Source organism: Mastomys coucha, unplaced genomic scaffold, assembly GCF_008632895.1.
Source record: "Mastomys coucha isolate ucsf_1 unplaced genomic scaffold, UCSF_Mcou_1 pScaffold8, whole genome shotgun sequence".
In the NCBI taxonomy this organism is placed as follows: domain Eukaryota; kingdom Metazoa; phylum Chordata; class Mammalia; order Rodentia; family Muridae; genus Mastomys; species Mastomys coucha.
In genome coordinates, this window is record NW_022196914.1 from 8,691,571 (window position 1) to 8,704,231 (window position 12,661).

Here is a 12,661-nt window from a genome sequence, read left to right on the forward strand (position 1 = left end):
TTTTTTGCTAAGGGATATGAAATATAAAAGCTCAGAAGATGCTGGACAGAGGTGGGAGTGGGAAATGCCCCTGAGTTGAATATTTTAAAATAGCTAATTTTCCACTAAGACGAATTTCACCTTAAGATGAAAGGAAGACTGCGCGCACACATACACACACACACACACACGCACACGCACACGCACACGCACACGCACACGCACACACACACACACACACACACACAAGGGCCTAAACCCCAGCACCCAAGTAGCAACCCAAGTAGTAAAGTATGGTACCTGATGTAGAAAGGTATGGTGTTCTTGCCTGTAGCCCCAGCTTGGGGCAGAAGCATACTGAAAACCAGTATGCTCCAGTTTAGCAAGAGACCCTGTCTCAAAGGAACAAGGCAGACAGCAATAGCATAGGAGACATGATGCCCTCCTCTGACCTATCCATGGGAGTGCAGACCTGTATGCATTACACATATGCATGAACACATTCGTGCACGCCACGTGCATGTACACACACACACACACACACCACCACCACCACCACCACCACCACCACCACCACCACCACCACCACCACCAACACAACAACAACAAGAACACCACCACCACATCACACGTTTTTAACAAAGTGCTGTATAGAAACAATGGAGAACACTAAAGAGAAGACATTTGCTTTGGTTTTCAGCTTCTCCAACCCGAGGATCCCTTACAGAGAGTGACATACTCTACTCTCTCTGTCATAAAAGTCACACTTCAGAACTAAAATTTTTATGACAAAAACATTTTAAATAAAAGTATTGTTCAGACCAATCCCATTTTTAAAAAAACATATTTAACATTTATTTAGTTTTGGTTTTTTGAGACAGGGTTTCTCTGCGTAGCCCAGGCTGTCCTGGGACTTGCTCTATAGATTAGGCTGGCCTTGAACTCAAGAGCTCTGCTCACCTCTGTCTCCTGGGTGAGAGGATTAAAGGCATCTCACATCACCACCCTCCCCTCCCCCCATTTTAAAAGGTTTTCTTTCTTTTTATGTGTGTGTTTGTTTGTCTGAATGCACATCTGTGTGCCTCATGCTCTCAGAAGCTAGAACAGAGCATCAGACCCTCTGACACTGATCTTACAGATGGCTGTAAGTTGCCATGATGGTGAGAACTGACCCCTGGTCCTCTGGAAGAGGACCCAGTGCTTAGTGATGAAGCCACCTCTCCAGCCACCCAAAAGTTCTTACTGCAAATATTTCCAAACTATTAAATCTCACGCAGGGATGGTAAAAGCACTTGTCTCTAAGCCCGATGACCTCAGTTTGATCCTTGGGCTCTACATGGTGACAGGAGAGAACCGACTCCTTCAAGTTGGCCTCTGACCACTGCACTTGCGGCTTGGGATATGTGTGACGAGACAGAGAGAGAGAGAGAGAGAGAGAGAGAGAGAGAGAGAGAGAGAGAATATATAATACACTAAATACAATAAAAATATACAAATCTCTCCCCCCCCCCATGTATATCTGTGTGTTTGTGCTGACAAAGGGTCTCATCTGTAGCCCTGTCTGATCAGGAGTGTTAGCATGACTGGAATGTGATACCACATCTGGCAAGAACTATTTTTAATACATGTGAATAGTTAAGAATAAAAACCCTGATCTGGCCTTCTCCATTGTCTAAACCTTGATGGTGAGTCTGCGTGTGTGCAGGGGAGGGGTATGGTGCTGGGCATCGAACCCAGAGCTGTGTGCGAACATGTGTGCTGAGCCAGCTCTGTGCCACTGAGCTACACCTCCTGCCCTGATGATACTTTCTGAAAGGAAAGGACACGCCTACCAACTGCATGTACTATAAAGCATGAGCTGCTTGCAGGTGAATAGCATTTTTGAGGAGGGAGGAAACGTGAAAGCATACGATTAACAAAAAAAGGACTTCTACCTCAGACAGATTTTGTGAATGTATTTACACATCCACTTTAAACGATAATAAACTATCTTCTTTAACAGGGCCTTAAATATCATCTCAGATTCTTTGCTCGGAGACTGAACAATTTCTTTGCTAGAGAAGAGATATACTAAAAAAATTAAGTGAACAATTAGATAATAACTAACATATAAACCTTTAGTAGTATCAATTAACTTGGATTCAGCATGGAGTACTGTCAATTTTGAATGGACTCAGCCCTATTATTTGATGTGACAGTATCTTAGCTTCTTTTTTCTCTTATTGAGACAGGGTCTCATTTACGTAGCCTGAGCTAGCCTACAACTCACCAATCCTCCTGCCTCCACCTCCTAAGTGCTAGGATCACAGGTATGTGCTGCTGCACCTGAGGCTTCTATGTGGTTCTAATCACACAGGATCCCTGTAGGGATCTTGAAAATAATCAAGGATCCTTCCTAACCTCATTCGCTGGAGAGAATGACAGTTAACATCAGCCGGTCACACCCCTCAGCCAACCAACGCAAGCAGCAATCTCCTGCCCAATAGCCCGGAGAATCAAGGCTCAGGAAGGCTCAATGACTTGTCCATGTTATCACTCACCTCGTGCCAACTAGCCTGTGAGTTGGCCCCAGGCCCAGGCCCAGGCCCAGGCCCAGGGCTTTACTACCCCCACTCCATAATGCCTTCCCATCATCACCACTGCTGGCCCTGTGCCCTGCTAAGGGAGTGAGTACACACACTTTGGCTGAGTGATTTCATGACTAACAGCCTGCCATCGTAGGAGCAGGCACCCACTAAATGACTGTCGAAAGGTAATCCAGTCATCGCCCTTCCCCCAGGTTATCCTGCATCTTACAACGTGCTCCGTAAGTCATCCCACAGTGCTCAAACCTAACAGTCAGAAAAGTGAGTCAGCTACCTTCTCTGCAGGTTCACTTGGCTGCTGACTGGTGACAGGGTTCTTCACGGAAGATGCCTGGACTTTGAGGTCCTGAGCACACTGTCCATTGGCTGGTCCACTTAGGGCCTCCTCAGCATCAGACCTCTTGTAGTGTGGGCTGATCCTGGCCACAGGCTTATGCCTGGACACCAGATTTTCATTCTTTTGTGGTGGAGAGGTACAGTTTTCTGGGCTCCTTGGGCTCTGGGTGTCTGCAGGGACTCTGTATTCCAGTTTCGGTGAACTTCTTGACCCTGACATTTCCTTCCTCCTGGAGCCTCCGGGCCCATTCTTGGGGGTTTCTACAGAGCCTGGCAGGCTGGCTGCCTTGGGAGGGGTACCCCCTGTTCCACTGTGGATGCTGTGTTCTGAGTCCAGTGAGCTGCCGAGGAAAGGCACGGAGCAGGCCTTGCTGACCAGTGGTTTCTGGAGTCGTTCCTCCTGCTTGCTCACATCAATACTTTTGGAAGAGGTTGTCAAGGCAAGCCTAGTGTCATCTTCTACCAGAGGCCTGCTGGGACCTGGAAGAACTCCTGGGAGGGACACGCAGTCCCCCTCACCACTGAAGTCTTCATCATCGCTGCCATCATTGCTGTCAAAGCAACGCACCCTCCTCTGGCGGAGAAGGGGGTTCCTGAGGACCTGTGGGCTTCCGGGGAGACTGGCTTGCCTGGCGACTGTCACCTGCTTGTGTAAGAGCCCAGAGCCCCTCTGGCTTCCAAGTGTGACGAGACTGTTGGCCCTGGCTTTGCCTGTCTCCTTATGAGCTGCAAGGGGTGGAGAGAGAAGAATCAGACAAAGCACAAGTTTCCAATCCGGCCTGGCTTTATAACCTTAATAAAATAAATCCCAGTGCTTGCTCTTTCAAGTGCTCCCTCTTGATCAAGGGTAAAGTCTTGTCCAGCCATTTAACAAAACCAGTCCTGTGACTGTACATAAGCACTTCTGAATTCAACATGCCAGGCACAACCTCTGGCCCCCAGACATCCACATAGACAATATGGCTTCTTGTGCTCCAAAGAGTATGGGCAGCCAGCCTATTGCTTCTCTTTTTCTTTGTCCCATCCCACCTCTATTTTTATACACATAGACAGACATATTGATACATATCCACACACGCACATCTCTGTGAGCTGGGAGGCACGAGAGTGCAAGTGCAGGTGGGTGGTCACGTGGTTATTCCATGGGCAGAGGTTGGAGCACAACCTTGGGAGTCTGTCCTTGCCTTCCACCTTTCTTGAGATAGGGTGTTCTAGTTTTTGCTATTACATATGGCAGGCTAGCTGACCTGACAACACCCAAAGATTCTTCTGTCTGCCTCCCATCTCACTGTGCTACGATTACTGATTTCTGCCTTTCTACGGCTTCTAGGATCCAAACGCCCCTTAACATTTGTGCTTCAAGTGATTTACCCACTGAGCCATCTCCTCACCCTTAAAACCACCAATGAAAACCAACTCCAAGTTATTTAACTTGAGTGGCATACTTTCTAGATAGAGATTTACAGTTCAGATTCATTTTGTCTCCCAAGTTGTTGGGAGGGGTTCGACCTAAATGCTGATACAAAGAACTCCTCTTCTCTACCAGGTAACCTGGGTAACATGTCCCTCATACCTGTGCTCTCATCACTTGAGGTTCCTCCCTATCTTTAGCAAAAGGGCGTGGCATACAGCCCAAGCTGTCTACTTCTCAAGGTAAAGGGCATCTTTGAGGCGTGGCATGTATATGAGCGACTCTGCAAATCTTTTTCATGCTTTCTGCCCATGCTCTGGTGCAAAGCACGGGCTTGCCATTTGCACACCTCACTGTGGCTCCCCTGAGTCTGCCATCATCTGCCCCTCTGAAGCTCAAGCACTGGAGATGAAAAGGGAACCCTTGACAGCAGAAGTCCGAGAGCTCAACTCGGTTCACATCAGATGATGTCATTTGGGCAGAGACTTGAGGATTCTGGAGCAGAAGTGACCTTTTGGTAACAGTGCTTCTCATAGTCACACTTCTCAAACTTAACTGTTTTCTAAGAAGAATTCAGCTTAGAGCCTAGTGAGGGAAGAGAACTGGAATCTGCCTGGGATTCCCTCAATTGTGAATGCCTTGGGTTGCCCACTCTGATTTGATGCCAGGAAACTCAAGATGATATGCTGAAAACGGCATGTAAAGGGTGCCTGGATAAGCCACCTGCACCTCTGGTACTAGAATGTGTGTCCAGTAACTCGCTGTAGCATGAACAGCTGGTCACCATGGCCAAGAGTAGATGCTGCCTCTACTCAGCTAGGCACATGGTTTCCAGCTCTCACTCCTTGCTGTCCTGGGCAAGACAGACCCTAGAGGCCTCCAGCAGGGATAGGGAAACTACTAATTACTTATCGTACTGCTAAGTTTGGGATTCCCCTGGGGCTCTCCTGCTCACCAGAGGGAACAGAAAGCAGGCTGCCATCCTCCGAGGTGTCATAGCCACTTCCAGGATGGTCCTCATCCTCAGAGCCAGCCACCATGAAGTCTGACAGGGAGCCCTGGCCATCATGGACAAAGTACTGGGAGAGCTCAGGTTCGGAGAGGAGCGAGTCCTGTTGGAGAAGAACATGCTGGAGTTTAGGGAGATGCACCAGAGACGAGTAGAGCAATGTTAATGACTTCCCGTTTTCTCAGGGCACCATGTTTTTTTTTCTTTGTTCATCTGTTTTTGTTTTTGTTTTTGTTTTTTTTTTTTGGATTTTTGAGACAGGGTTTCTCTGTGTAGCCCTGGCTGTCCTGGAACTCACTCTGTAGACCAGGCTGGCCTCAAACTCAGAAATCCACCTGCCTCTGCCTCCCAAGCGCTGGGATTAAAGGCGTGCGCCACCACCGCCTGGCTCATCTGTTTGCTTTATGTGCACCTATGTTTTGCTTGCATGTGTGTCTGTGTGATGCTCTTGGATCCCCTAGAGCTGGGGTTACAGACAGTTGTGAGCTGTCATGTGGGTCCTGGGAATTGAACCCAGGTCCTCTGGTACAATAGTCCATCTCTTAACCACTGAGGCATCTCTAGCTCCTACAACTATCAATTGTCACAGCAAAACAAAAAGCAAAACCACTGCAAGGAGAGATAGGAAAGGAGAATAAGGGCTGGAGAGATAGCTCAGTGGGTAAGAGCACTGACTGTTCTTCTAAAGGTCCTGAGTTCAAATCCCAGCAACCACATGGTGGCTCACAACCACCCATAATAAGATCTGATGCCCTCTTCTGGTGCATCTGAAGATAGCTACAGTATACTTATTTATAATAATAAATAAATCTTTAAAAAAAAAAGAAAGGAGAATAAATAAGTCTAGCTTATGGCCCAACTGATGAACCGTTTGGTGGTAGGATGGGGCTGGGGATGTCCAGTCTGAATCCCATGCCAGTGGGACTGAGGAATGCCCATTGTCCTCACAGCTTCACGCTCTCTGGAACCCAGGCTGCCTTTATTACAAAGTGAGCAAGTTTGAAAGGCTTGTGGCTTTTTTTCTTTTCTGTGCTGGTCTTTTCTTGGATGAATGCTTGCTAAGAGAAGCACATCTTAGGGTGTCTGCTTTCAAACTGGTGTGGTTGCCACTTCCTTGTATAAAGTAGCCGAAAGGATTCATGGGCAGAAATATGGACTAGGGTTTGTGGCTTCACTGAGAGGCTCCTGAAAATTAGTTTGTGGTCCCCAAATGCATTTCGACTCACCTTTTTGGCAAGAGAGGGACTCTTCAAGGGGGTACCTGTGTGGGAAGGATTCACAAAACTATTAATGTGATGAAGCTCAAGTGGCAAGCAGGCTCACAGAATTCACCAAAAAAAGGAGGGACCAACAAAACTGTCCTTTGCCTGATTGTTACTAATGAGTTGTATGCACAGGTAGATGAGTGCATGTGGTCTCCCTGGGTAGCCACCCTTGTATCTAGTCTACCTGGGCGCCCTTTTACCCCTTCTTGTACCACCTCCTTCCCTCCCTCCCTCCTTCCCTCAAGACCCTGCTCGTGTGGCACAACTCTGGCTCTGATGCTTCCTCTTTGGTCCCGCCAAGTGTGTTCTGTCTGATCGGACAGTTTAATGGTGGGTGGGTCTTTGCATCTTCCTGTCTCCACTGTGCAGCAACCTCCCCACGACCCCCCTCCCCCCGAGCAGGGGTGTTGCTTGCACGCTGCACCTGCTGTCTGCTAAGTACCCAGCAATGTTTGGTGAATGGCCAGAAGGATGAATGAACCAATGAACCCCATCCAAGAAACTCATGAAAGAACCAGGGAAGTGGTGGGATGCCGACTTTTTAGCTGACGGGTGAACAGCTCAGCCTGTAGACTTTAAATTACATGTCACAGGCAAAAGAGATTTAGGGCATGAGAATTCTGGCTTTTAAAAAAAAAGTCTTTGCTGCCTGATCAACTAGAGATGTTGGGATGAAGAGAACCCCGGCGTTCAGGCTGAATAAAGAGCCTATTATGGCTGAGTCTACTTTAAATATATTAATTATGGATGCAAATCATCGGGGATTTCATGGCTGTCCCAAATCCCGTTCCTTTTCCTCTGACATCCAGTAATTCATATCTCTGAGTTCCTTTTCCTCCAGGGTACCAATCTGAATGTCAGAGAGGTCTCTAGCCAAGTGAGCAGTGGCTGTAGAACCCCCCCCCCCCCCCCCCCCCCCCCGCTAGGTTTCCACACTAAGGAAACTGTTTTAAAACTCAACACAATGTTTTGAATTAATAAGAAACACCGAGGAGATCTGCAGTCCTTCCCTGCCTGAAAATTTCCACATAAGGAGAAAAAGTCACGAATTTTTCCTGCCTCCAGCAGCAACCTGGAGGTGGTTTGTACTGAAACTTCTAAATCCATATAGAGAAATCTCGGCATTTGGATGGATAATACTCTGTTTTACTAAATTACTCATATTTTGGTGTCAAATATCCTTTACCTATGTATTTCAAATGAGTCATAAAGATCCATGAATGGCTGTTAACTTACTTTTTCAAATTAATTGAAAATCATATAAGTAGCCTGCATGATTAGACCTTTAATGAAACACATTAAATAGCTTCGGAAATCAAAAGGAGGAACCACGAGAGTGTAGGCTCTGCCAGCAACTGTCACTAGCCCTAGTAATCACAGAGAACCCCATGCTACTGCTTGGGGAGTACCTGTGGGTGAGCTTAACAAGAACCTTCTCTCAATGATAACCCAGAGTATGCCGTTCTCATACCTAGGCCAGGTGAGGAGTTGGCTTCTTTGCTTTCCTGGTAAGTGCTGCGCGCTATCACTTCATCCATTTCCTGCTCAGAGACCTGGTTTTCAGCAGAAAGCACAAATTAGATGTTGTTATGTATTTATTCCTCCCCAGTAAAAGTAGTTAGGACCAGAGGGTGAGAGACTGGGAACACCTTAGAAGCAGTAACTCAGACGGCATTTAAGTCCAGTTGAATGATGGGTAGCTTCAATGTATATACAACAAGACCACCAACTGAAATTCACTGATTCTTCCCCTCTTCAGAACACTTAGATCTCATTCTTCTTAAAGAACTTGCAGTCAGGCCAGTGAGATGGCTCAGAAGGTAAGGGTGCTTGCTAGCAAGCCCAATGACCTGAGTTCAATCCCCGGGACCTTCTTGATAGAAAATACTCCTGAAAGTTGTTCTCTGGCCTCTCCACATGTACCACGTAGGCACATGCCAACACATATACACACATGCATATACATACACAAAATGAATAGACACAATTAAAAAATTAAGAATATTAGCCAGGTGGTGGTGGCACACACCTTTAATCCCAGCACTTGGGAGACACAGGCAGGTGTCTGAGTTTGAAACCAGCCTGATCTACAGAGTTCTAGGATAGTCAGGGCTACAGAGAATCCCTGTTTCAAAAAATCAAAACAAGCAAACAAATAAATAAAAATTTTAAAATTAAGAATATTTAAAAAACAAAACATAACAACCCCTGGGTGTGGCAATATGGTTTAGGAGATAAAAGATGCTACAACTTGGGAGCAGTGTGGTAGAATCAATTCCCATCTGTTGCCCCCTGACCTTCACAAGTGCACTATGGCACTTGTATCAACAACACAAGCACACCTACACAAAAATGTAAATTAAAAATTCCATTCTTACAAAAATCTATAAAATATGCAAGAACAGTAAAAGACTATGCACTGTTTGTCTAAATTCACTATTTCTCTTTTTTTAAAAACAGATTTATCTATTTATTATATGTAAGTACACTGTAGCTGTCTTCAGACACACCAGAAGAGGGCGTCAGATCTCATTACGGATGGTTGTGAGTCACCACGTGGTTGCTAGGAATTGAACTCAGGACCTTCGGAAGAGCAGTCAGTGCTCTTAACCACTGAGCCATCTCTCCAGTCCCAATTCACTATTAAGATTTACTTTATGCATGTGGATGTTTTGCCCACATGTGTGTGTGTACCCCCCAACCAATTCATGCCGACTGCCCTCAAGGCAGAAGTGGACACTGGATACCTTAGAACTGGAGTTACAGTTGTGAACTGCCCCTTCTGTGCTGAAACCAAACCTGGGTCCTTTGTAAGAGCAACCAGAACTCTTAACCCCTGGGCCACCTCTTCAGTGCCCTAAATTCATTGTTAACGTCTCACAACATTTACAGTATTCCTCCTTTTCTTTTTGCTAAATCATTTGCAAGTTGCAGACACTATGGTCTTTTGCTTATAAATATTTAATTATGAATCTGCTGAAAACAAAGCCGTCCCATCACCACAGTGCCTTTGGCAGACGCAGGAACTACAGCACTGTTGAGTGTCTAGCACACATTTCATATTCCAGTGTTGGCTGCTGCTCTAACACCTTCTCCCAAAGTCCCACTCAAAAGTATCTACAGCTGCAACCAGTTTGCAGAGTGTGTCACCAGCCTGTGCAGAGAGGCAAGACTTTCCTTCCAAATGCAAATTAGCGTGTAACTTCCTCCTGAGCGACGTGCAAAGCAAGGTAAGGATTTATGCTATGGTGCCATGCCATTGAACTTCTTCTAGACCTGCTGTGAATCCTTGTGTCCCAGTTTCTCTTTTTTATAGGAAGATTGACTCTGGCCATTCAGGACCTGCCTGCCATGTGTCTTCAGCGGGTTCTCTACCCCAAACCCCACCCCCAGACAAGTCTCACTATGTAGCTCTGGTTATCCAATAACTCTCTATGTAGATCAAGCTGGCCTTGAACTCACAGAGATCTGCTTTCCTCTGCCTCCCAAGTTCTTCTACCTTCTGAAATCTGAACCTGACTGAGTCTTTTGTCTTTCAAGATACTGGTACTCACAAGGAGCCCGGGACACTCGGAGCGTTCTATTAAGATCTCTCTGACAGTTTGCCTCACACATAGCTCCAGATTCTGTTTCATTTATTCAGAAAGGTTACAGAAATGGGTTTCCCTTGTCAGTCACTCAGGGGCTGTGGACTCCACCTCTGGATGCTCTGATCTCAGTTACATTAGAATGAGCCAGATTTCTCTGCTGGGATCTTTGTCCTCAGTGAGTGTGTATAGCGATAGTTGGAGAGCATGAAAGTTTCCTGCACCCATACGTGTGCGACTGTGTTTGTATGTTCAGATTTTTAGGTTAGCATACGAAGTACCAGGCCTCATCTGGGCATCTTTGGCTTTAGCATTACTGATTGTTTTTGTTGAGATAATCATTACTATGAAGTTTTTTACAAAATGAGTTTTGGATTTCTTCTATTCTTTCTGTATTTATCCATATAGAAAGTCCATCCATGGAATTTTTCCCCTTTGTTATCCTGTTCTCTTTTTAAAAATTGTTAATTTATTCTGATCTAGAAGTGTTTCTGTGAGTATACACATGTGTGTTCACATGTGGAGGCCAAATGTTGATGGCACACGTCTTCCTCTCTTGCTCTGTCTTGATTTTGAGACAGTAGGGTCTCTCACTAGACCCAGAGCTCAGTGACTGGCTAGGCTGAATGACGTCATCCCAGGGCCCATCTGGCCACACCACCCACTCAGCATTGGGTTTACAGAGGCGCATTGCTGTCCCTGGCTTTTACGTGGGTGGTAGGACTCTGAAACCAGGTCCTTGTGATTTTACAGTCAGCATCTTACCCACTGAGTTATTTCCTGGGACCTTAAGCATTGTCCTTAATGGTCACTACTCATGGGGAAATTTCTTTATAAAGCTTGAGATATTCCAAACTATGATCCTAATTAAAAAAATAATCAGAACATTTAGTTTCTGTTTCGAAGACTATTTTAAACTTAGGATGGTGGGAGGCAGAGGCAGGTGGATTTCTGAGTTCGAGGCCAGCCTGGTCTACAGAGTGAGTTCCAGGACAGCCAGGGCTACACAGAGAAACCCTGTCTCAGAAAAACCAAAAGCCAAACCAAACCAAACCAAACCAAACAAACAAATAAAAAAATGAAAAAAACTTAGGATGGTAATTTTGTACACTAAGATAATATTTAACATAAATCCTATTTGGATGAGAATGTGGATTTGTCTTAATCAATAAACACAGGGTTTACCCTAATAGATGAATTTAAATCACACCATGGCCTTTATGTAATACTTTAGAGTGGGCTTCACAGGAAATAAAATACATACACGTCTGCACACGGGCTGGCATACACACACACCCCTCCAGAAAGCAAACTATAGCTGTACACGTGAGACAGGAAAAATGTCAGCATCAACAACAGTGGCTTTCTTGACAACAGACTTTCAATATTTGCAACTGGTTTTCTGAGTGGGAGAAAAGCCAATTTCTGTAACACCTTTTCATTTTCTGCTCAACACAAGCGAGAAGCCGCTCTCCTAACAAGTCCATGTCCTAGCTGTCTAGACCTAGAGGGTTTGAATATCCCAGCTGGGCAGCCACAGCCACACATGAGAAACGGGAGAAGGGAAAACGCTGTGGTGTTTCTCTTGGAACCACGAGAAAACTAAGGCGGCACATATATTGTGTATCAAAATGTACCTCCTGGCCCGGAATGCTGAATAAATGGTATGAAAATACATTAAATCTAAGATGGAATCTTGACCAGAAGAAAAATAGAGTATCACATGACAACTAAGAACATCATGTTTACCTAGGAAGGAACATCAAGGTCGGTCCACTACTGAAGTGCCGTTTTGTTGGGCACATCTCCAGCATATCACAGAACATTTTACTGTGGCTGGAAAAAAGAATCCATTTGTGTGTTCACTGGGGTCTCGGACCACCCGTCTATATGGGTGATTAGACTTTGCACTGAAATGGTGTTTTGATATGGGTCATGTTGGCAGAAAGCTTTTGGGCCAAGATGAAGCACTCTGAACAAATCCTGGAAGCCAGATATGCCTTGGAGGCCTGAGGCTTACAAGTCTAATGTCACTTGGGCGGGGGTGAGGGTGGGGGGGTGGGGGCAGCGGTGGGTCGGGGGAGGGCATTAGGTCAAGTACAGCTGACCTAATGCTGGAGTGTGAGGAGGTGAAAGGTGTATGTTGGAGTCTAAGTCGGGGAAGGAGCTGGGAACTGCTCTCACTCGCTGGAATCACAGAGCAATGTGGTGTTAAATGTGAAATGTGACCCATGGAGAACTGTAGTAGGGACAGGAGCAGAAAGAGTCTACAAAGCACAACAGAGTCTAAATCAAAATATTTTTTAAAAAGTGTATAAGGCGGAGCTGGCGAGATGGCTTGGCGGGTAAGAGCACTGACTGCTTTACCGAAGGCCCTGAGTTCAAATCCCAGCAACCACATGGTGGCTCACAACCATCTGTAATGAGATCTGATACCCTCTCCTGGTGCATCTGAAGACAGCTACAGTGTACTTATGTATAACAATAAA

The 12,661-nt window shown here is 45.8% G+C and overlaps 1 protein-coding gene across 10 annotated transcripts in view; it reads right to left on the bottom strand.

Annotated features, from left to right (window-relative positions):
* The window catches only part of Pdzd2 (PDZ domain containing 2), a 386,879-nt gene that overhangs the window by 25,024 nt on the left and 349,194 nt on the right, over positions 1–12,661 (bottom strand). For all 10 annotated transcript variants that reach the window (XM_031360288.1, XM_031360287.1, XM_031360296.1 and 7 more), the window contains 4 exons: positions 8,057–8,138; positions 6,547–6,581; positions 5,267–5,423; positions 2,839–3,626 (listed from right to left, as the gene is read on the bottom strand). In XM_031360288.1, coding sequence (XP_031216148.1) covers positions 2,839–3,626; positions 5,267–5,423; positions 6,547–6,581; positions 8,057–8,138 — 1,062 coding nt within the window. The remainder of the gene's footprint in view (positions 1–2,838; positions 3,627–5,266; positions 5,424–6,546; positions 6,582–8,056; positions 8,139–12,661) is intronic.